Here is a 26,136-nt window from a genome sequence, read left to right on the forward strand (position 1 = left end):
TGTTGTTGTGTGGAATGCATTTGTGTGTGTGGGGGGGGTGTAAATGGAATTATACTAATGAGATGGATTGCATTTGAATGGATTTGGTGTGAATCAACTAAAGAGACTGTTCATAGAAGGAAGTGCAATAATTGATATAAATAAGATATCAGAGGAAGCCAGAGATGATGTAAACAAGCAGGAGAGCAGATCAGATGAGACACCAACGTGTTTGGGATTGGAGAGATGAGGATCTGAGAACAGGATGTGTTTTATGCAAGGTGGACAGAAAATTGGGAGGGGGACATTCTGGGTAGTTAAGGGAAACACAGTGTAGGAAGAATGGATTCTGGAAGTAGTAACAAATGTATAAATGAGGACAGACAGCATAGGAATGGGATGCATGGAGTAGTTGTATCTGGAGAGATATATTGAGTGAAGGGTTATGAAGATGAGCAGAACAGGAGCAGTCATACTCCTGACGTTCCAATTAAATTTTGCTTAACAAGAAATTATATTCTTGTTTAATCCTTTACCCAAATTGAATCTGGAGAAATGTATGGGATAAAGAGTTATGAAGGTGAGCAAACAGAAGCAGGTGTGAAGCAGTCACACCTGTGACTTTTCTTATTAAATTATACTTGACAAGAAATTATTTAATCCTTTACTCAAGTGCAAGCAAACAATGTTTGTGCATAAGTGATGCAAAAGCAGAGGGTGAAAGAAGTGGTAGTAGTGGCAGGAATGAATGATATGAAAGGAGATAAATTTGCTATGAGAGAAGACTTGAAGGAATTACTAGAGGTAGCAAAAGAAAAGAGTGAAAGAGTTAAGATAGTGAGTCTGTTGCCGCAGTATCACAGAGAAGAGTTCAGAAGGAGGGCCATAATTGCAAATGACTTTATGTGCAGGTTATGTATGAGGAGTGGTGTGGAGTTTGTGGATGTATGGAGTGAGTTTGATGGGCAAAAGGAGTTAATAAAAGATGGATGAATTGCATCTGAATGGATTTAGTGTGCAGAGACTGGAAAAAGTGTTGCTGAATGAAGTGAAAGTGGATGTGCAGAATCAGGGAAACTAGAGCTGTTAAAGGGGGGGTGCACATGCAGATATCAGTGAGGCAGTTGAGTGTAAGAATGTGAATAATATGCCTGAGCTAGTACGAAGGACAACAAATCAGAATGGGATAGTTAGTATAGGGCATCAAGATAGGGGTGGGACTAAAGGCTTTTGCACTTTATGTATACTAATACCAGGAGTATTAGAAACAAGAAGGAAGAATTTTTGGCCTTCGTTGGCTCTTCCTGGCCACAGGTTATTGGCATTAGTGAGACATGGCTGACAGAAGATGATATAGCTAGTGGGATAGAATGTGAAGGATATAGTGTGTTCAGGAGGGACAGAGAGAAAAAAAATGGGGGGGGGAAGAGTGTTATTGATGACAGCTGATGAACTGCAGAATAGTGAAGAGAGTACATTTGAGGCTATTTGGTATGAGATTGAGACAAACAGAACAAAATATACAGTTGGGTGCTGCATTAGACCAGGTGATGGAATAGATGGTGGAGATAGTATGCATAGACAAATAGACACAATGAGTGGAAGGAGGGTAATTATTATGGGGGATTTCAACTATGGTAACATTGATTGGAAGGAGGAGAGGACACACAGGGGGAGGAAGGAATTGGATTTTTTGCAGTTATTAAGGAATAACTACCTGAGACAGCATGTAATGGAATATACTAGGGGTTCGAGAGTGCTTGACCTAGTAATTGCATCAGAGAATTTGCCCGTAATGAATATGACCACTTTACCACCAATTGGTGAGAGTGACCATAAGGTTTTGACCTGGGAGGTGGCCAAATGTGTGGAATTTTCAATTAAGAAAGAGTACATGTGGAAGTATCGGGCTGGTGAGTATGACAAGCTCAGGAGATTGCTTGGTTCAGTGCCATGGCATGTAAAACTGCAAGGGCTGGAAGTTGATAGTGCATGGGAAGTGGTAAAGGAGTGTTTGAAGGAGATAATTGCTGACTGTATACCTAGAGTCTGGATAGTAAATCAAGTAGGGGTTAAATGGATGAATAACAGCATTAAGCTTGAGCTGCAAAAAAAAGAAACAACTGTGGAGGGAATTTAAGGAGAAAGGTGACCTGCAGGCACATGCACAGTATAAAGCACAGGCCAGAAAGGTAACGAGTGTGGTAAGGGAAGCAAAAGCTGATTATGAAAGGAAATTAGCCATGCAAGCTAAAGAGAATCCCAAACAGTTTTTTCGATATGCTGCAAGTAAAAGAAAAAACGTATACGGCAGAATGATTTTAAGGAATGCCGATGGTAGGGAGGTAACTGAATTAGTTGATATAGTGGAATTACTGAGCGAGTACTTTGCAAGAGTATATCATTCAGGTGGTGATATTCATAGGAATGAAAGATCCAACAGGTATACGGGAATTGAGGTGAATAGTATATTACAAAACCTAAATGTGAATACAGCTGAGGGTTTGGGTGGTATACCAGCTCGGGTCTTATGTGAAGCAGCAAAAGAATTGTCAGTGCCCCTGACCATTTTGTTTAATTTGAGTCTCGGGACTGGGTTAGTCCCGATGGGGTGGAAAGAGGGGAAAATGGTACCACTGCATAAGGGAGATTCCAAGACTGCTGTTGCAAATTATCGACTGATCAGCACATCAGAAGTTGTTGTCAAGGTTTTGGAGAAAGTAGTTAAGAGAAGAATACAGGAATGGATAGATGATAACAGCATACTGTATGGGGGGACAGCATGGCTTTGTGAATAGATCATGCCTCACTAACTTGCTCACGTTGTATAACACAGTAACGGTTGAGCTGGATAAGGGTAATGGGTTTACAGTCATACTGCTGGACCTTGCTAAGGCCTTTGACAGGATACCACATGGAATTCTAATCAGCAAACTGCAGAATATGGGAATGGATATAGGGTTGGTGAGATGGTTAGGAGGGTGGTTGATGGAGAGATACCAGAGAGTAGTTTACTCAGGAGTAGAGTCCAAAAGACGGCCTGTAACTAGTGGTGTGCTGCAGGGTTCTGTTCTTGGACTACTACTATTTAATTTGTTCATTAATGATATCAGAAAGGATCTGAGAGGACCTGTTCATTTGTTTGCTGATAATGATGCAAAGTTGGGTAGAGCAACATTGAATGCACATGATATCAAACTTTTGCAGGATGATTTGGATAGATTGGGGGACTGGGCTAAGGAGAATGGATGTCAATTTAATGTGGCAAAGTGTAAGGTTATGCATTTTGTGGTGAAAAGATTAGCAGCAGTATACCACATTGGTGGAACTATACTCCAGGAGATTGACGAAGCCAGGGATTTGGGGTGTTGGTGGATATGGAGTTGAAGTTTAGGGGGCACATTGCAAAAGTGGCTAAATCAGCTCATCAAATCACTTGGTTACTGAAGAATACTTGACGAGCAGAGACAAGCAAGTTATTGTTCCTCTGTATTGAGCCTTGATAAGACCCTATCTTGACTACTGTGCCCAGATCTGGGTGCTAGGGGTTTCTTCTTGGTGGCGAGGAGGTGGAGAGGATCCAGAGGTGAGTGACCAAGTTGATTGCAGGTTTATGGAAGGTACCTTATGAGAACAGGTTGAGGACTTGTGGGTTGCAGACATTGGTTGATAGGCAGAAGAGGGGGTGATGTGATTGAGACATTCAAATTACTGAAGGGTATCTGTAAGATTAATTCAGAGGATATTTTTCAGAACAGGTCTGGTGGTGGGAGGACTAGGGACCATCCATTGAAACTGGGCAAGAGTGTGGTTAGCAAAGGTGTTAGAACTAGGTTTTTTGCATGGAGAGTGGTGAATGAGTGGAATGGGTTGCCAGAGTCTGTTGTGGGTGCCATGACTGTGAGTGGGTTCAAGGCAAGGTATGATAGATACTGTGTGGAAGCTGAATAGTTGTAGACATGATATTTAGGCTCCCTCAATGAGTCTAAGGACTCCTTGGAGTTGTCCGTAATAATAATAATTATTGACTTGAACTCTTTAGCAGGTTTTTGAAAATAAAATACTCACCTCATGATGTTGGATTTTGATGCAAAGGAATAGTTTGTTATAGTGAATAGGTTGCAATTGTGAATTCCCTGTACAATATGACGATTTTCCTAGCATTTGATTTATTGAGTCTACTATAATGATTTGCTACAATCAGTGGTGTACTCGGGATTTAATCTTTGGGGGCAGAGTTGAGTAGGTGATTTGAGAATACACACTACACATTGCATATGACCTGTGACTAATCATCTGCATCAGCAATACATGATACCATGAACTCCTCTGGCCCAGCTCAGGCAAACAAAGTAGTGCTCGGTTCGCCTGAGCACTACTTCATTTGCCTTGTGTTCACAGCAGCCGTGATTCCCAAGAGCTATAGTAGGTATTCCCACCTTATGTGACCACTAATTCATAAATAGTATAGAAATAGAAGACACGATACAACATAAATGAAAAAATTAATTGTAATTAGGAAAAGATTTTTTGTGTGTGTGTGTGTGTGTTTGTGTGTGGTTTCAGGGCCCCTTTTCCACCCTGTGGGTGTGCCACTAGTTACACTTATATTTTGTCACAGTTAAATATTTTTTAATCATGTATCTGATTTCTATTCGGAGTTTTTTATTTGCAATACACTCATGTTCGTAGAAACTGCATCACCTGTTGTAACCATGGTTTTTTTTTTGTTTTTTTTTTGGCGATTAAATGTGAATGCTTATTTGAAAAGAGATAATAACACAAATAATGAAGAAGGTAATATAACATTTCTATTTTTGATTAATATTTGGCTCTCTTTTGTGCAAGGTGGCCATGGTAGTCATGAATGAACCTATAACATAAAGCTTTTTTTTATAACCCTTAAACTCAATTTGTATGGTATATTTTAGGATTATTATAGCAATACTTACGCTTTTTTACTCTATGACAATTGGGAAATGACAATAAACTTGACAAAATTCCACTCTATTTTGAATTATCCAAGAATATTTCGAAATGGAGTGGACAGATGATATTTTCACTGGAAAAAACAAATACTGGAATCAAAATTTAGTTCACTACACAGTTTTCCTAACATTCAAAGCTAAAAATTCACTTTTTGCTGTTTAGTACTTCATGAGTCCTCCTCTCACCTTTTTTACAGCTTGGTATTGGCGGGGCATTGATAAAATCAATTTCCTGGTGGATGCAAATGTCAATTCATGGTTCCATACCTTTATAATGGCTTCTTGGAGCTCCCGAAGTGTTTTCAGCTTCTTGTATATTTCAGTCTCTATTTGGTACAATTCTGAATGGGATTGAGATCTGGGCTGTTTTCCTGGCCACAGTACTCACTGAATGAAGTGTTCATTGAACCACTTATTAACCTGTAACAAAAATTAAAGCTTTTTAAGTACTAAACTCAATGTGTATGGTACATTTTAGGCTTATAATAGCATTACTTACACTTTTTACCCTATAACAAGGAACGGGGTCATCCTGAAACATGCAGTTTGTCGTTACAGTAAAGTGGTCTCTGATAGTAGACAGCAATTCTTCTTCTAAAATTTTCTGGTACACTTGTGCATTCACTGAAACTTTTGTGAAATGCAAGCAACCAACACCATGATATGACATGCAGCCCCCAGATCATCTGACTGGCTGAGAATTTGACTGTTGACACCAGACAGTCACGGTTTATCTGATCAGGGATCCATTTGACATGCTCTTTGCATCAATTTAACAGAGCCAATCTTTTTTTTTTTTTTTTTGTTTACAAGGGCTTTTTTTTAAGGATTCCTGACTATCAGTGCCTGTCGAATGAGTCTTCTCTTGACAGTTACAGAGCTTGCCACAACCTCCTGTTTGTTCTTCCCAGTCCCATTTCAGGTCTCCAGACAATACACAGCAATTTTTGAGACAGAGCCACTTTAGAACTCGATCTTGGCATGGTGTGGACAGTGGCTTTCTTCCTGTCCCCTTCTTCCTTTCAACAGATCCAATTTCCTTCACTTTTGAGAGCAGCTGTACCACAGTAGATTGGCTACAGGACACCCTTTTAGCTATTTCACAAGAGGAATAGCTTTCTTTATTAAAAGTGCTTGAGTTGCACTTTTCAGTGAGATGTTAACTGCACATAACCAGCCATCGTGATCACAGCATGAAAATGTAAAAACTAGCTCTTACTGTCTATTTATAGCATAAAAAATTCTGATGCAATAACAGCAACTATTACATTATACAGAAACCTGTGGGAATGATAGATGATGTAATACAAAGAAATATCTAATGATAAACCAATGAAAATTACAATTTAACTACTAAAAACTATTTATGTGAGGTGATGCAGTTTCTATGAACATGAGTGTATATATAATAATTATTTATGATTCCTTATTGTGTTTTGAATTTAATGCTGCATAGAGTTGGCTTCAGTTAATGAAATTGTGTGTATCTTTATAGCTTAGTGTGCTACTGTGATCATTTTTTTCCCCCATAATTAGAAGCTGTCTGCTGTTTATAAATATGAAGAGCATGAAGGAGTACCTCGTATAATTTTAATTTGGAAAAATGGTGAAGAAGAGAGCCAACAGATTATTATGATGTTTACTATGCTAAAACTCCACCTTTCTGCAGTACCTAATGAGGCCCTCAAATTTAATGTAAGTGTTAGTTTATCATAATTATGAGGTAGACAAATAATCAAGTAAATAACTCTTTCCTTTATGTTAAAAAGTATCATCAGTTTTATATATGTATTTAAATATTTGTTTCTGGCAAAATATCATCCTGAGAACTTTTTTTTTTAATTAGAGTAGTTTCTCCAAATGCTAGTCTGAACTCAAAAGAATAAGTTTGTATTTATATCATTAGTACGAATACTCTGTTAACAGTAACTCTTGATGAGAACTGAGATTGCAGTTTATTGTTAATTTTGAATAAGGAGATTTAACCTTATTTAGAGTTACATTATGTATAAATTTCATTAAAGACCTTAATGAAATTAGAAAAAAAAGTTTACATATCCATGTAAAGATAAGGAAGACATTTTACTTCTTTACAAGGCCTTGATAAGAACTCACTTAGACTATGTTAATTCTGATACACTGGAAAGAATGTAAAGGAGCGTGTTGAAAACAATATCGGATTGTAGAATAGAAATTGATATTTTGTGGACTGCAGCCAGTAGCAAACAGGAGAAAGAGGGTTGATATGACTGAGACTTCAAACTTCTGAAAGGCTCATATAGGATATCAATAGATAGAATTTTTCATTTTATAGCAAGTAGGGAAAGGATAATAAGGCATCCTTGGAAGTTGGGAACAGATGCCTTTAAGAAGGGAGTGAGAACTAGATTTTTCTCTCGTGCTTGATTGGTATGGATTGCCATTGGAGGTGGTGAGTGCAGGTAGTTTGAATGAATACAAGAACAAGTATGACAGCTGTTGCAGGTAATATGTGGCATCCCTCAATGAGACCCTTACTCCCTGAAGGTCCCTCCTAATAATAATAACGATAATAATGCAACTACTATACCTATTGAAATTATGGGAATGTTCTCTCAGACTTAACGACTTCTATGCATCATGTCTTCTTCCATTTAATCCTGCGTGAAGGCATATCCAGAATATAGTCTGATAGTTCTGACTTGCCATACATCCACCAGCTATAATCTCAATAAAAATAGACAGAATACTGCATGCCTCCGACACACATACACACCTGATGCACAAGATCACAATAATGTTATTACTATCCCATATATCCAAGAACACTTCTGAAAAAGATACTAAATTTTTCCATGGCAATTTCAAACACCACATATAACTAGCAACCTTCATCTGTTTTATGAAGAATCAGCCTCATCCTCTTCACTTCCTGGAGTTTATGAAAGTTCCTTATGCCTGCAATTTTGGCTGCTTTGTAGTTTTTACTTTGAATGTAGCCATCTGTATACAGATGACTACATTCACAGTCATGTGTATAGCAAGTCAAGACTGACAGATGATGCTCTGGATATACCTTCACACAGGATTAAATAGAAGACAGCTATGCTGCAAAGATGTCACTAGTCTGAGAGACTGATTCTAAATTAGTCTCTTAGACTAGTGACTTCTCTCATATACTCTTCTAACCTCAGTAAATATTGCTGCATTAATTTGCCTAAAAATCTAGGAGATAGTCAATCTAAGATGATCATATTTAGTTTGACTTCTCTGAAAAATAAACAGAAAAAGTATTCTGTTTATTTTTATCTGATGCCCATAGTTTGTTTTTAATCAAAATTTGTATCCCAGGAGTTAATGTATTGGAGAAGTTGGTATAAGAAATGCAGAATTCAGGACTGGTTGGACAGGAATATGATACCTTATAGAGTAAACATGGTTTTCTGAGAGGTGGGTCTTGCCTTTGTGACATTTGAGTTGGATAAAGGAAATGGCTACTCTCAGTAATGCTGGATTTTTCAAAAGCATTGGACAGAATTCCACATGGAACTCCATTGCATAAATTGGAGCAAATCAGGATGGATATTAAGCTGGTGATTTAGATAAGAGTGTGGTTGATGGACAGGAATCAAAGAGTGGTTTATGGAGGGATTGAGTCCAGGATAAGGTAGATAATCAGTGGTGTACCACAGAGCTCAGTACTTGATTCTCTGTTGTTTAATTTGTATGTCAGTGATATAGGAAATGATTTAAAGGAGAATATCCAGTTGTTTGTTGATGATGCAAAGCTGAGAAGTGTTGATGATCAGTGAAGATGAACTAAATCGACTTGTATAATGGGCAATGGCTGCCGGTGCACTTCAGGATCAAGCTGTGTACTGTGTTGATAGAACGGAACTGCAGGAAATTAATGAGACCAGGGAATTGGGGGTTATTGTGGACAAGGAATTCAAGGTTTGAGAACATTGCAAAGACGGCCCAAAAAGCATATCAGATTATGTGGCTATTCCAATAAGCAATAAAGATTCCTATATATAGGGCTTTAATAAAGCCATATCTGGATTATTCTGCAAAGATCTGATCTCCTGGATTCCATAAGGATGAAGAATTGTTGAAGAGGATCTATAGGCAAGTAACTAAGATTGTGGCAGGTCTCTGGAACATTATGAGAGTAGATTGGAGACTTGTGGACTTCAAAAACTAGCTGCTAGACAAATAAGAGGGGAGGCATGGTAATAGCATATTTTATTATTATTATTATTAAGAGAGACCTCCAGGGAGTCAGAGACTCATTGAGGGAGGCCACATACTACACACAGCTATCATAATTATTCTTGAATTCATTCACATTGCTTGCACTCACAGCATCCAATGGCAATCCATTCCAATCACGTACCACCCTATAGAAGAAAAATCTAGTCCTCACTCCCTTCTTAGCAGCCTTCATTCTCAGCCTCCAAGGACGCCCTCTCGTCCTTTCCCCACCCTCCATAAATTGAAAAATGTTATCGATTGAAATCTGGTATGACCTTTCAGAAGTCTGTGAGTCTCGATCATATATCCCCTCTTTCTCCCGTCAGCTAGTGTCTGCAGTCTACAATCTGTCTTCACACTCAGTATTTCACAATCCTGATATCATTTTTAACACTCTCCTTTGAACTCTCTTTGAAACCTGCACACAATAGTCCAAGTGAGATCTTATCAAGGCCTTGTAAAGAGGCAAAATAACATCCTTATCTTTACAGGTGAACGTGTGTTTCAGCATTGCAATTATCTTTTGAGTTATATTTGCAATCTTTGCCACATGGCCCCTGAACTTCAACTGCCTATCTATTAACACTCCAAGATCCCTAGCTTCGTCACTTCTTCTAGCTGATCGGTTCCCAACTTGTACGCATACCCCTGGCGTTACGTGGTGGGCCATTCAGGGGCACACGAAAAATAATCAGCAATGGCAGAAATTACCTCATTTCCACTATTTTACATTAAGATAGACACTGAACAAAAGTGTCAGTATTTAAAAACAGCTATTTTTAAAACAAGGGATACAATATATAGAAATGGGTTTAAAAGGGGTACACAAGTGGAAAAAGATTGGGAACCACTCTTCTAGCCTAATCCCACTAATATAATACGACATTGGATACCTAATCATGCCAAAGTGAATGACTTTACATTTACTGACATTGAACTGACACCCATTTTCCCATGCCCACAATTCCAGTCTATTCAAATCATTCTGAAGTACTGCATATCAGCAGCATTCTTGATTACCCTGCCTACCTTTGCATCCTCAGCAAATAGCTGTATTGCACTTGCCCAATCCTTCCCAATATCATTAATGTACAGATTGAATAACAGTGACCCAAGCACTGAACCTTGTGGTACACCACTAGTTACCTTAAATCTTGCAGACTCACATCCCCCTTATACCACTTTTTCATATGTGTCAGTCAGCCATCTTCTTATCCATGCTAATATTCTATAACCTAGACCCATTTTCTCCAATTTATGCAGCAGTCTGCCATGCTGTATTCTGCCAAAAGACTTATCAAAATCCAAAAAATGGTGTATCCATTTCCCTTGTCTAGTTAAATGGTAACATTGTTTTACGAGGGTGGTCTGAAAAGTTCTCAGCCTCGACCATAGATGGCAACACTATCAGGAAGATTTTTTTTTTTCTAAGTTGGTACATCTGTCGTAAGCATCCATGTGAAATTGCAAGTCATTCTATGAAGTAGTTTGTTTTATACAGCTTTCTGAAGCAAAAGTGTTGTCTTTATACCTTGAAATGGATAAAATTGAGTATTGTGCAGTTATAAAATTCTTTGTAAAAGAAGGTTCACCAAAAGAAATTCATTCAAAGTTCATAAAAGTTTATGGGCAACAATTAAGAAATGGGCTGCCGAGTTTAAATGTAGCCGTAGCAGCCTTGAAGATGATCCACATGAAGGACATCCAAAAAATGTAACAACACAAGAAATCATTGATCAAGTGCACGATATGGTATTGGATGACCGGCAAGTCAAAGTGTATGAAATTGCTGAGACTACAGGCATTTCAAAAGAATGTGTAGGATATATTTTGCATGAAGAATTCCAAATTGAAAGAGCTTTGTGCAAGATGGGTGCTGCGCTTGCTCACAGCAGATCAAAAACACACTCGCATGAAAATCTCTGAATAGTGCTTGGAGCATTTTAACAAGAATAAAACTGATTTTGTGCATCGATTTATTACTATGGATGAGACTTGGATTCACAATTACACTGAGTCCAAACAGCAGTCAAAACAGTGGACAGAAGCAGGTTGTTCAGCAACAAATATGGTTACATCAGCAGGAAAGGGCATGGCATCAGTGTTTTAGGATGCTAAAGGCATTTTTGTTTATTAATTATCTGGAAAAGGGTAAAACAATAACTGGGGAATACTATTCTGATCTTTTAACCAGACTAGACAAAAAAATTCATGAGAAAAGACCCAGTCTGCAGAAGAAAAAAATCATCGTTCATCAGGACAATGCACTTGCCCACAAAGGTGTTTTGGCAATGGGAAAAGTAAGGATCTGCACTATGAATTGCTGGTACATCCACCCTATTCCTCAGATTTGGCTCCCTCTGACTTCTGTCCCTTCTCCAAACTAAAACTCTTCCTCATGGTCAGCATTTTTCTTCGAATCAAGAGGTGGTTGCAGCTTTAGAGGGGTATTTTTAAGATCTTACTGTTGTTAGATCCTGAATTTTTTTAGAAATTATTCATTCAGAATCTAACATAAGAATTTGGCTAACTCAGATAATACTTGGTTGACAGCACACTCTTCTGAATTTTGTTGTAAAGGAATTTATATAATAACATGTAAATCGCACTAGAAAAATCTTGTAGTTGAAAGAAACTGAAGGATTATAGGATTAATGAATTTTAATAAGGAAATTGTAGTATAATCTTGTCCCATTAAGCTGTCTTAAACTTAATAAGTCGCCAAAGAAGTTAAGAGAACGAGTGCAAAGGTCGAGTTACATGCGCACATATCGGCCGTAATGCCACCAGCTACAACGTACGAGGAATATGACGCAAGCGGGATTCCTGGAATACAGCACCTAAGGGCAGCTAGGACTTGGAGGATCACCTTAGGGGCATGATGACGAAGGGTCGTATGGAAAGAAGGGACGAAATATAAGTGAATGTACGCGATAATGCAGGGCTTTTCTTTTTCTGGTTGTTCCCGATTTCACTTCAAGGATTCCTGACTAGCGGACGGAGTAGGGACGAGAGAGAGAGAGAGAGAGAGATGTCCCACTCAAGTAGGAGCAGAGAATGCTCGAGAATGTATGTATCGAGGCAGTGAGAAGTTCGAGTCCGGGAAGAATGTAAGACGGATGGCGTAGTCGTAAGCCCATTGTGGAAGCAACCGATCGAGGGAGGACCTGAAACAACACGTGGCTGTTAACAGACCTTCGGAAGAAAAATATTGGATAACGTAAAGACCTTTACTCTATGTTTGAATGTGACAGAATTTAGTGTTAGATCATATTACGTGGACAATTCATAGTGGACTATAATAAGGATTTGTAATTTGAGATAGAGTAATTCTGAAAAACAAAGGTTTGTTAAGAGTGAAACTTTAGCTGCATGTGACTGAGATTATATGTGAATTTGTAATTTTGTAGATGAATTTTACCAGAATAGTAATGGGTTGAGAATTGTATTTTAATGTAGCATGAAATAAGAGTTTGATTTTTGAGTAACATAACTAGCTAGATTTAATGTTTTATAGTTTGTGTGAGATTACCAAGTTAATCTATAAGTGTTCTGTTAAATTAGTATTGAGTAACTAACTTAGCAAGAGAATTTGAAAAGCCTAGTATCATATTCCAATTATAGCTGTAAAGTGTAATTTGTTCCAATAAACATGTTTTGTTGTATATGTCTGATTCGTGCTTGATCCGAGAATTCAAATTACCACTTGCAAAAATTTTAGAACCATAGCAGGAGTGAATTTAATGAGAGTGTTAGAGTAAAAATAAATTATTGGCCACAACTGAAATTAGAACCAGTATCTATTTAGTGTACATTGGAATGAATGCCAGTTAACCTAGGAATATTCCCTGAATTTTGAATAAGCTCATATTATAGGACTCTGGCTGGCGCAGCAATAAAAAATAAATTTGCCAATGTCCGAAAAGGAAGAATTCTTAGGTGGAGTTAAAGTAAGGCATTCTTAGGGAAGTATATTATATATCAATAACGAAAGTATAAAGTAAAAGGAAGATATAACAATAGTGCAGCGAGTAGGATTTTAGATGAGTAAGGTTTGAGTAAGTAAGAAGATAAATGAGTAAGTTAATAATAGTAATAAAATAAATATAGAGTAGAGAAACCACTTTTTTTAACAATACTAGATAGTGAAAACACACTTTTTAACACAGTGAACCACTACAGGGATGGGATAATGGTACTGGAGCATCGCTGGAATAAATGTATTAGTCTTAAGGGAGATTATGTTGAAAAATAAAAATAATTTTGAAATTATAAATTCGTTTTTTCATTGTGAGGCCAAGAACTTTTCAGACCACCCTCATAGAATGTGAGCAAGTTGCTAAAACATGACCTTTCCTTAGTAAACCCATGTTCATTGCAAAGTAGAGATTCACTGTCAACCCATTTCTGAATGCGAGCCCTGACCAATTTTTCCAAAATCTTCACCATCACTCCTGAGATACTAATCAGTTGATAGTTGGATACATTGATCTTTGCACCACCCTTGTGTGGAATTACCATACATTCCTTCTATTCATGTGGAATCCTCTCTGTTCTGAGACTCATTGAACAGCCTGGTCAAAGGAATGGCCAGTTCAGCTGAACACGCTTTTAGCACCCGTGCTGATATCCCATAGTCCTTATTGTTGAATTCTTATTCAATTTCTGCAGCAGCTCTAATACATCGTCCTCGTGCACCTGTGTTTCTTCATCTAGTGAAGAGGTAACAGTGAGCTCAATGTTGCATACACCAAGTTGATACCTTTAACAAAATGGGCACTCATTAACTGAACAACCTCTTCTGCATCTGTAACCCTCATGCCATCAGGATTTAGAAGAGTTATTCTTTCATATTTATTCTTTCTTTTACTTGCAGCATATCAATAGAATTCTTGTGGGTTGTCTTTAGCACACAGAGCCAGTTTCTTTTCATACTCAGACTTTGCTTTCCGTACAACAGTTGTGACTATTCTAGCCTTCTGTTTATAACGTTCATAACTGGGTAATACTATTCTTCTACATCATCCTTATGCACACAGTATTCCTTCCACATCGTGCTTTTCTTACGAATCTCTTGCTTAATAAAATTACACATCCATTTGACTCCTACTCTATTTATTCTTCGAACTCTCGTGACACATTCTGATATCGCATCATTCAAGTGTTGTTTAAATGCTTCCCATGCATTCTCGATATTCTTTCCATCCAGTAACCGATCCCATTCCACTGAACTTAATATACTCCTCAGTTTGTCATAATTTTCTGCTTTGTAGTTCAGCATGTAACTTTACTGAATGGAACATTCATAATCTTAGTCACTTCCCAAGTGAGTATCCTATGATCACTGTCACCAACCAGAGGCAGAATAGTTGTCTTTAGCTGAAACACCCTCTGACACTGTAAACAAATCTAACACTCTTTGCCATTGAGTTCCTTCTGTCACATGCTGCTTGAGGAAGTTGTCCCACAACAGCTAATAAATTCATTTTCATTATTCTCATGAGATTCTACTGCTACCCAATCAGTATTGTGTGGCATATAGTGGCATAATAGCATATAAGTTATTAAGGTGGTTTTATATATAGAATTGACACCAAAAACTTTTTTTTACCAATGTATGGCATGAAGGAAGAGAATGAGGGATCATCCCTGTAAATTATATGAGTGTGGCAGTTAGCAAAGGGTGTTGGACTTGATTTTTACCTGAAGGTTGACGAATTGGTGGAATGATTGCCAGATGTAGTTTTGAGAGTGCTTCATCAGTGAGCAGGTTCAAGGAGAAGTATGATGGGCGTTGTGTGAACAATGGTTAGAGTGAGTCTCCCATGATAGTCTTTAACTCCATTTAGATGCCTGATAAAAAATAAATGCTTAATCCTAAATCCCATCAAACCCTTTCTGGCAGTGGCATCGATATATATATATATTAAAGAGTAGTGGTTATAAGTGGCAGCTTTGTCATATGCTATGATTTATTAGTTTCCAAATTGATTGCCCTGTCTATGAAGTTGTAGATTGCTACTCTTTTTTGGTTTGGTGTTTCGTCATCAGCGAGGGCTTTAAAAAGTTGATTTCTGTTCACACAGAGGCCTTTTCCATAGCTATAATTGCAATATGTTTTGTCTGTTACTAATGAAAAGTTATCTGCACAGTTAGTCGAGTGGCTATGCGCTTTGCAACCATATGCCTGGGGAAGGAGTGTCCTAGGTTCGATTCCTGTCAATGACGTGAGGAGCTTAAGGATCTTCTTCAGCCATAGCCAAGTTAGCCAGTCTTTTCCCACCAGTTTATCTGGGATTTTTCATCCCACAAGCAGGCAAACTGGCCCTGTGAACACAGGCTACAGTCATAGGATAGTACAGCAAGGAAGGCAATGGGAAACCACCTTGCTCATAATCATTTCCGTAGTATGGTAGCATATATTTACCCCCACCAGCCGTGTATGGCTGAGGGAATAGAATAGAAAAAATGAAAAGTTATCATAACTGTCAATGGGAAGTTTTCTTCCAAATATATGTTATCTGTCAAAACTGATATTGTCAGCTCTTATATTTCAGTCTTCTTAGGCATTTCTTACTTTTTCAATTCACGTAAATACTGGTTCTCCTCTGAGTCTTTTTCCTGGCATCCTGGGGGAAACAATTGTTTTGCTAACCTTTCCTCTCCATTCTATTTAAGTGACTATATGACCTCAGGTTAGTGTTTGTGCAACTTCCTGGGCTACACTGTCCCATTTACTCCTGCATCATAAATACTACACAAGTGTGATCCTTGCAGTGTAAATCCAGCAGTAGTGATGCCTCATACTTATGTTACTAGTGTAATAACTTTTGCTACATTTCCAGGAAAGTGATGTTTTTAAGCCAGAAAAAGGCTAACTCCTTTAGTGAAAAAGGCATATCATTATTTTGGATGTAAGATTGGCGACAGGACAAGGCCTGGGCCCACACATATGCAGCGGTACATGTGCTTGAAATCTTCCAAAGTGGTTGAAAGGCAGTAAAATGTTGATGGTTTTGCTGTTCCTGTGGTATGGAGGGAGCAAAGCAATCATGTAAATGACTGCTACTTCTGCATGTTACCACCTGTTTTTGGAGGCATCACAAGGAAAGAAAGTGGGCAATAGCGTACCCAATTATACCCTCTACTCTCCGACCAGTTCTGCATGGTAAAGGACTTCCTGTTCCCAAACCTCTGAAAGAATTTTCGATTCAGAGGATGATGAGGATGGATGCAAACCTATGTTGGGTTCTCCTGAGCCTTCGCCATCTAATGATGATCCATGTGTTGGCCACAGTGCATCATCTGCACCATACATTCTCACACAAGGTGAACTGAACAATCTTGTTCACAATCTGGAGCTGTCTGAGGCCAAAGCAGAGTTACTACGATCAAGACTTCTACAATGGAATCTTCTCAAGGAAAATGTCCGTTTGACTTTGGACTATGAGCAAAGATTCTGCACTATGTGAAGAGAGACTGGCCTGCGAGGAAATCTCTGAAGGCCAGAGAGAAGAATGTGCAACACCCAGCACAGGCAGAAATCCAAAAATTCTGCTACTGCCCCTACACATCAAACTCAGTCTGGTATTTAAAAAAAATAATTAAAAAAAAGACAGTTAGATTTGCTTTCAAGTACCTAGCTGACAAATTCCCTCGACTCAGCAAAGTGAAGATTAAAGAGAGAATTTTTGTGGGTCCTCAGATCCGAGAGCTCTTCATTGATGAGATGTTCAACAACCTGCTACAGGTTGATGAGGAAAAAGCTTGGACACATTTCGTCTGTTGTCAAGTAACTTCCTTGGAAATGTCAGGGCAGAAAAATACAAGGAACTGGTTGAGGACTTGTCTCTGTATCACAAACTTGGCTACAATATGTCCTTAAAAATACACTTGCTCCATTCCCCCTTGGATTTCTTTCCCGACACAAGTGATCCCATAGAATCAAGAAATTGCAACAGTAGAGAAATATAAGGGAAAGTGGTTCACTTTCATGTTGGCTGACTACTATTCGACTCTCACAAGAGATGATCCTGAGCAGTGACAGACAAAGCAATGTTGGACTTAGAAACGGACATTTATTAGTATATGTAATAAGTACATATTAGTCTATTATATAAGAAACTCTTGCGGATCTCTCACAAACCATAGCCAGTTTTGTATTTTCATTGTCATATTCGTGTTCAACAACATGATGCTTTGAGTTACCTCCTGAGTAAACAACTAGCTTACCATCCTGTGTTTTGAAATGACCTTCTCCATTCCATCTGGTCTCTGTGATTCCCATGATGTCAATTTTATACCTATCCATCCCTTTACAGACACTCTCAAGAGTACCCATCTGTAGAACACCGAACATTCCATGTGCCTATGTAAAATTCCCTTCTAAGATTAATCCTATACCTTCTGTGTTCCTCATTCACAATATCACTGACTTTTGTGAAGACTAATATACTTCTCAAACAGGATCCTCTGCCTAAGCCTTGAATGCAGCTCTGATTATTCTGCATGACAACTGATGCAGCATGAGATGTATTATAAGGCACAACCATATTAGCATTTTGGAGTGAAGTTCCTTCAAAAAAAAAAAAAAATGGTAGGTTGCAAGGCCCTTTCGACATATCTGGGAAGTTTCGTCCCCAAATTCATTCTTCGTTGACCAGGTGGGTTGGGACTTCCACCTACTAGGTTAGTCAGACTCCCACTGCATAAGATGAAATGAAATAGCAGAATAGGAAAGATTCATCCCTAGCCCTCAAATACTCTAATAGCATTAGAGGGAATGAGCAAGAAGGAAAGAAAAAAGGGGAGGGACCAGTCTACAGATAATATAACAGATGTATATTACATGAAGTAAGGCATGGTCCAGCATCAGGTACCTTGGGTTTGCCATGCCCATACTCGCTAAAGGGAACATGGTTAGATCTTAAAATGACCTTTGAGGGTCATTTTAAGATCTAATTAATGCTTGTTTTCTCTCTTTTTCCAATATGGATGGTGCCTAATTAGGACTTTAGTTCCTTATGTTGTCCATCACAATTTTTTTGAAACTATTCCCACTGTTATACCAAATTGTTGTTGTTTCATGTACTGTGACAAACTATGTTCAAACAAGATGCTGGATATAATACCAGCAGAATATCAGCTAATAAGTTAATAAATATTAGTTATTTTCTTATCATTCTGTGTTGAATCAATACTATGAAAATAAATTAACATGTACTGCCAACACATAAGCCTTTCCATGCGAAACCATCTTTCTGTATTTCCTTCAATTCAAACTGTGGACTGATAACTTAAATATAGACTATGTATTGCTCTGTATAATGTTCCATTCACTCCATATAATTGTGGTATTTGAAAAGCTTTTTTCTGGGCAACTTGTCATATGCATTTTTCCAGATCTACAAAACTTGAGTACAGTTCCTTGTCAGGAACTGTTCTCCTCATATTCCCATCATTTCTCAACTATTTGTTCTCCAAGTTTCTCTTCCACAACCTTTCTTAACCTCTTTGCAAGTATGTTTGCTGAATCTTACCTGGAACACTTAGGAGAGATGAATACTATGAGAGGTCTATTCCAATCAGTGGGAATTCAATCTTCTGGCCTGCCACTGAATTATGCAGAATAGCCACTACAAAACTTACATACTTACATGCTTAAGCATTTCTGGTCGAATATCATCTATTCCAGCTGCCATTCCATTTCAGGTTTTTAATGAATTTTTCTACATCAAGGGATTGATATGTACTCCTCTTTGCATTCCTCTTGAAAATTTTCTTGGTTCATTTAACAGTCTTTCAAAGTAATTACTCCAGACATCTAGGATATCTTTATCTTCAGTTTTCATGTCACCTTTATTATTATTATTACATGACACCTCCAGGGAGTCCAAAGACTCATTGAGGGAGGGCACCTACTCCACAACTCTCTGTCTCCACCACTTTCATCATCTATTGCCAACTACCACCACCACTAGTATTTTCACAGACGATAACAAACATCCATGTCGGCAGTGGGATTTGAACCCACAGCCTTTTGGCTGGAGAGCAGATACCCTAACCACTCAGCCAACCAGGCCGGAAAAATGAGTGAACTCGATGATTACAATGCTGCCGAAACCGTGGATCGAACCAGGGACCTTTAGATCTTAGTGTAACGCTCTCCTACCTGAGCTATTTCTGCTCAAAAAAAAGACTACACATATGCACATATGTGAACCATCAACAGAAAATGACTCCATCACCATGGCAACCAAAAAAAGTGTCTGTTGACATGGTTCCTGTCAACATGTCTGTTGACAGGAATCTTTGACTCCTTTCACAGCACTCTTTCCTCCATTTCTAAGTTTCTTCAATAGCCTCCAAAAAATTTTGCCACCTTTCTGATATTTATTTTCTGTATTCTGACCAAAATCGTCTCATGATTTTTCTTTGACAACTTTTACTTTTTTTAAAAAAAATTATCCTTCTTTCTATCCTTGTAGACAACTTCATCACATACCTCCCTAGCTTAATCAATCAGTGTCTTCTTCAGAGTTTGCCACTGAGAGTCTGAGGTTTGGTTCTTGTTTTCACTTTTTCATTTCTTCTTCAATAATTTTTGTAGTCCAGTCTACAATTGACTTGTTAAAGCTGCTCAACTTTAATTATTTTTAAAACTTTCTTATATATTGCTCTTTTCAATGTGGTATCCATTTTTATCCTGCTTAGTACTGAGTAATAGCACTTCCAATTTTTAATCCTCTGTACACTTTTGTATCCTGAACAAGCATGAAGATATCACTATCAACAATGGTGTAGTCAATTAAGCTTTTCTTATTTCTTGTGTCTTCTCTCTATGTAAACTTGTACATATCTTTATGTTGAAACATGGTATTAGTAATGACTAGTCCGTGTCCTGAGTAGAAGTCCAGTAAATTCTTACTATTATTATTAGCTTTATCCTTTTCTCCAAATTTTCCCAGAATGTTCCTATATGGCTGGTGGGATTCATTTCCTGCTCTGCTGTTCAGATCTCCAACGAGGACCACTTTTTCCATTTTCTTTATGTCAGCTGCCTGTTCTAATGACTAAAAATTCCTCCGCTTCTTCCTTATAAAAACCTTCTTTGAGACCACAGGCACAAATAAGTTTCATTGTCCATGGCCCCATTTTGAAGTTTGCTCACATAACTCTACTTGAAACTGCTTTCCAATCAAGAAGTTTATCTTCATGTTTGGTGTTGAATGCTCGCTACTCCTTCCTTTCCTTGATCATTATTTCCTGAAAATAATATTTAGTAAGGTCTCGCCAGTTTTTGGCTTCTTTGTCTCAGTAATGCCAATTATGTCCACATGGTACATTTCCAATTCTTCTGCAAATTTGATTTCATTTCCATTAATACTCCTTATATTGATGGCTCCTATCTTCAGTTATGATGTTGGATTTTTTATTCTTCTTCTTCTAGATGCTGAGTTGGAGCTTGTTCCATTAGCTGACTTTTCACTTTTCAACCTGGTTTCTTGACAAAAAGAAACCAGGTGATGCCCCAGCTGGCATGAAATCTCATCATGTTGTACCGTCATATGAATTTTTGGTTTAAGCCAACAGACAGTACAATTTGGTCGGCCTAGTCTCAAATTGCCAGCCCATCCTCGTTCATTCAGTATCCAGTTGATACCTACTAATAGGGGCACACCACATGAAGGTGATTGGACATTAGGTCAGAAGCCCCAGTTGGTTCTCTGTATTTCTGAAAGGTCATGTGGAGGTCTCCTCAAAGTTATTTGATTTTGAGCCTTTAGCGACTAGGCTTTTTGCTTGTTTGTTCTTTTATATAAATCACACCCACAAAAGATTGTAAAGCTATTTATTGTTATCATCATGACACCTCCTGGAAGTCCAAGGATTTATCGAGGTATGACCCTCTTTAGTCACTCATAAATAAATATCTCATATCGCTTTTCGAATGTATTAACAGAAAGTACATTTAATGTCTAATGGTAGCCCACTGCACACATGCACACACACTCATTAGGAGAACCTGACCTCACATGCTTCCTGATCACATCCTTAGTCAGCTTCCAGAAATGATCCCATTTATTCTGTTCCCACCTGCCATAAATTGCAAAATCTCAATTGTGTCTGTACTGTATATCTCCTTAATTAAAAACCTAATCAGGAGAAGAGAAAACTATACCAGATTTGATGATTTCAAAAAGTTTGGGATTCCTAGGTCCTTGGTTTCTCATCCATACTCTTACATCTTTGTAAATTAAAAACTTATATTTTCTACAGCAACTACAATATGCATTTATAACCATAGTCTAAATATAGCCTTATTGTCAACTTTGGTGGTTTAATGATTATATAATTTAGGAATTCTGTTTTAGATACCAAACATGGTTACTTTTTAATCCAGTACTTTTTCAAGATACAGCGGTGCCTCGCAATTCAACACTGATCCGTTGGCGTACTAATGTCGAATTGTGGGACAATACTTCCCATATAAGTCTATGGAAAATAAATTAATTCATTGTCGGACCCCCCCCCCCCCTGGGGGAGTGGGAGAGAAAAACACAATATTATTTACTTTACTTTACGTATTTTACTATTGTATAACACACTAAATTACAAAATACACTATTGTATACACAATACATACAATCTATTGGGCCTTAGATGTTGGAAGGGAGTCTCTTTATCCTGTTCTATCTCCTCTTTGCTTGAACAGGGATGAGGAACTGATCAAGAGTGGACTGTCTCTCCCTTTTTCAAGATGGTTTTGAAGTGATGCATGATGGTGTTGTTGAACAAATGTCATTCTGCTGACATCAGCAGTGTTGGGATGCCATTCCAAACAAACAGACTGTAACTTCTTCCACTGGAATAAAACTTCTTTAATGGCAGCTGTTGGCATTGGCCCTTTTTCCCTTCCATCCTCTTCTTCAGGTGAAATTCCTCTTTCTCTCTCTCTCTCTTCTTTGTTCGCTGAGCTCTCTGAGTTCTTTCATGGTCAGTTCGTTATCCTTCACAAGCTCTTCAGCCTCATCAACCTCTTCTATGTCGAGATTCTCCACCGTCGAAATGATCTCTCGCATGGCTGCACTGCTTCTGATTCTCCAACTGCTTGTTCTGCACTGTTATCATCCTGAGAAAAATTAGGAACGAGTTTCTTCCACAATGCAAGAAGGGTTCTCTGTGTCACTCCATCCCAGGCAGTTTTAATAAAGGAAATGGCGTGGAGAATGTTGAACTTGGTCTTCCAAGAGTCCTTCAGCTTGTCAGAAGAGTGAGTTGTTGAAAAACCGTGAGAACAAAGCCTTGGTGTAGAGTTTTTTAAAACACGTAATCACTTCTTGATCCATGGGTTGGATCAGTGACGTTGTGTCTGGAGGCAAGAACTGGACTTTGATGAAGTCAATTTCAAGAATGTCCTCTAAGTCTTGAGGGTGGGCACTAGCATTGTCAAGGATCACCAGTGCTTTCAAAGACAAATTGTTGTCAGTGAGGAACTTCTTCACACTTGGGGCAAACACCTCAAAATCTTTGAAAACTTGCTGGTCTACCCAGGCTTTTGCATTGGATTTCCATATCACTGGCAATTTGGACTTAATGATTTTCTTCCCAAAGCATCGAGGATTTTCTGAGTGGTAGACCAGAAGTGGCTTTAGTTTAAAGTCTCTGCTTGCATTTGCTGCCAATAACAAGCCTATGAAAGATAAGCTTATGTCCTGGGAGCTTCACTTCTTCTTGCGTGATGTAAGTTCAATTTGGCAAGCGCTTCCAAAATAACTCAGTTTCATCCTCGTTAAAAATTTACTGTAGCAGGTAGCCTTCCTTCCTGATTAAATCTTCAAATTTTTTCCACGAGCTTTTCTACAGCCTCTATATCTGCACTAGCAGCTTCCTCCTGTCTGAGAACACTATGGAATTGCCTGTTCTACCTTGGAATCTGTGAAACTAGCCTCGACTTGCTTTGAATTCCTCAGTTTGATCTGAGGTACATCCTGGAGTTTTCTTCTGCAATTCTTCAAAAATTAACCTAGCCTTCTCACAGATCATTGCCTGAGTTACTGGATCTCCTTCATCTGTCTTTCTCTAATCCAGGTAATAAGCAGCTTCTCCATCCCTTCATTGATTGAAGATCTATTCTTGTCAGAAATCTTCATTGCACCAGCAGACACCCCTAGCACCCATAATCTTCTCTCTCTGTTGCCAAAAAGTTGCCACAGTTGACCTAGACATGCCATACTCTTTTGCTACATCTGTTATTGTTCTACCTTTCCGCACTTTATCTACAATTTCTTTCTTTTCTATGCTCAACCAAGTGTGCTTCTTTCCTGAATTATTCCTCTGTTCACTTCTCTTTGGATCCATTCTTAAATTTCACTCAAAAAAATAATAACAACTGTAGATGCACAAAATTTTTACTTTCTGAAAAATGCAGAATTGAAAATGAGCACAAACAACACGAGCAAGCACCAATGCAGCCCAACAAGAAATGACAAATAACAAATGACATTGCACAATTCCATGCATGCGCCGGCCCACGAAATTCAACTGTCGAATTGCAAGGCACCAATGTATCTTCATCCCCTTGAAAACCATGCAAGCAGATCTGTTGCAACGTTAGACAGGTGCAGTCTGATGAAGGCTTTTATGTAGTGGAATCTTAACCTCTCTGCTTTGACTTGGATCACATTGGCATAATCTGTTATGATGTCTCCACAATTTTAACAATGTGATCCCTAGACTTCATTTTCTCCACCTCTCAGAATTTCCCCACAAATATGTATGTGTAAAAACAAATTGTTGTTATTACATGGTCATCTCCATGTATTTTGAAGACTCATTGCAGGAAGGAAAGCTCACACTAATTTTATCTCCACAACATCTATCATTTTGCACATTGAATTCAGTAACAGAGCACTTGCAACATACTCTGGCAACCCATTCCACTCACTCAGCACTCACCAATTGAAATCTACTCCATGTCCTTGCTAACTTGGTAGGACAATAGGCATGACCTATTGTCCTACCTCCCCCCCCCCCCAAGTTATATACTAAAAAATTTCCTTTGTATCAATCCCATATAAACATCTTTCAGTAACTTATATTGTTCTATCATATCTCCTCTTTCCTGTCTGTCATCCAAACTCTTTTGCAGTGCACAAACCCTTGATCTTTCCTCATAGGGAAAGTGACTTGCCTCTGGATCTACATCCCCAAGAAACCTCAGTGACCAGATCTGTGCAGAATAGGTGAATGTGGCCATATCAAAGCTTGCCCGGGCTAAATCCCAAATTGCCAGCCCATCCTCGTTTGTTCAGTATCCAGGTAGATACCCAACAGGGTGCACCACGAGAAGGTAAGGATTGTACATTAGTCAGAAGCCCTGGTTATGAACAGGTTCTCTGATGATCTCACCAGATCTAGCACTCTCAAACCCTAAATCTCCTCCATCACATAATTTTTCAACTTATCTCTCTCTTATAAGGTGTATAAATTCTAAAATTCTCTTTTCTTCCTGCTGTGTGATCTTTCCTTCTTCCAGTCTGTATCCTGTAGTTGAAGTCCTCAAACAATGTATATCACCCACATTTTTCCTTGTCCCCCTGCCCCCAGCCTGTAACAGCAACTATCTTTGTCCTGTTATCGTTATCTCATGCTAGATAGCTTTAATTGTATTGCCTTCCACCTCTGTGTCCTCTTGCTGACTATTACTTTTTGGTTGCAGTTCATCAACTGTTATCAAGCAGTTTCTTGATAACAGTTGATGAACTTTTTTTTGTTTTCTTTTATCCTCACTGAAAGTACTATGCTTTTCATATGCTATCCCTATAGCTACATCATCCTGTATCAACGAGATCACACTAATTTCCTGTAACACTGTCCAAGTTACACTAATCAATGCCAGAAACTCCTCTTTCATCAGGCTTTTGATATTAGCATATATAAACTGCAATATCTCCCTAATGCTCACAAACTACTACCTTGTACTGACTATTCCACTGAAATTCATTGTCCAAAAAAACTATGCTTTTTTGGTCATTCTCAAACTCTTTTTCATTATGGTTACTTCACACATATATACACAAACATACACCAGTAAAATTTCTCATTCTATGTAACTTATCATGTTCACTATTACATGTTTTTCTAAGGGGATGGCACTTAAAGAAATGTCGAATTTTGTTTGTAATAATCTTGTATTTGTAATTTAACCATGAGCCTTTGTTAAAATAATGTTGCGCCTGATGTCATTATGTAATGCTGTTAGCTCATGTCCGTATATGGTAATTTCAGAGATGCACAGAGTCTGAAGTCATCATGTTTAGATATCCATACATGACCATATATGGAAGTTTTGAGAGATGCACACATGAATGCAATGGAAGTCTTGGCCTTTATAAGGTGATACATCGAGAAGGACTTTGTCTGAGGTTTCTGAGTCTTTTGCATGGGTCTATTGTCGATAATCGAAAGAGGAGCATCACAAATCTTAGGATTCCCAATCTTCACATACCTGAATTTGCTGCCATTGAGAATTATTATGTTGATCATCAGGACATCTCGCTAGGAAAGAGCTGAACGTTGCTGCCATGTTAAGGGTCCTAAAGTGTGGCATAGAATAATTGGTGACTCAGACAAATAAGTAATTTGGTAAGAAATCAAAAATGAGCGCCAGCAGAAGGACCAAAAAATAAGGGGGGGAGCACTTTTGTGTGAAAAAAAGATTCATGTAAAAGGCAGTACTGAACAAGAATTGTAAGTATTGTAAGTATCATATATATGTGATAATTCTGAACAAATGTACATTAAGTGTGTCTGTTTATGGGTACAATAAGATATTGTATATTGAATTAAGCTTACTGAAGGTGTGCTTTTTTTGTCAGTTTGTGTATATTTGACTAGCAGGATTCTAGATTGTGATTTAACTTTAAGGGAAGAA

At 38.2% G+C, this 26,136-nt stretch overlaps 1 protein-coding gene across 3 annotated transcripts in view; it reads left to right on the forward strand.

Annotated features, from left to right (window-relative positions):
• Positions 1 to 26,136, forward strand: part of Dis3l2 (Dis3 like 3'-5' exoribonuclease 2) — a 592,606-nt gene that overhangs the window by 519,517 nt on the left and 46,953 nt on the right. For all 3 annotated transcript variants that reach the window (XM_090392002.1, XM_090392000.1, XM_090392001.1), the window contains exon 20: positions 6,504 to 6,662. In XM_090392002.1, the coding sequence (XP_090248128.1) occupies positions 6,504 to 6,662 (159 nt within the window). The remainder of the gene's footprint in view (positions 1 to 6,503; positions 6,663 to 26,136) is intronic.

Source organism: Typopeltis vanoorti, chromosome 4 (genome assembly GCF_054136105.1).
Source record: "Typopeltis vanoorti isolate ZY-2024b chromosome 4, IOZ_Tvanoo_1.0, whole genome shotgun sequence".
NCBI classification, from domain to species: Eukaryota; Metazoa; Arthropoda; class Arachnida; order Uropygi; family Thelyphonidae; genus Typopeltis; species Typopeltis vanoorti.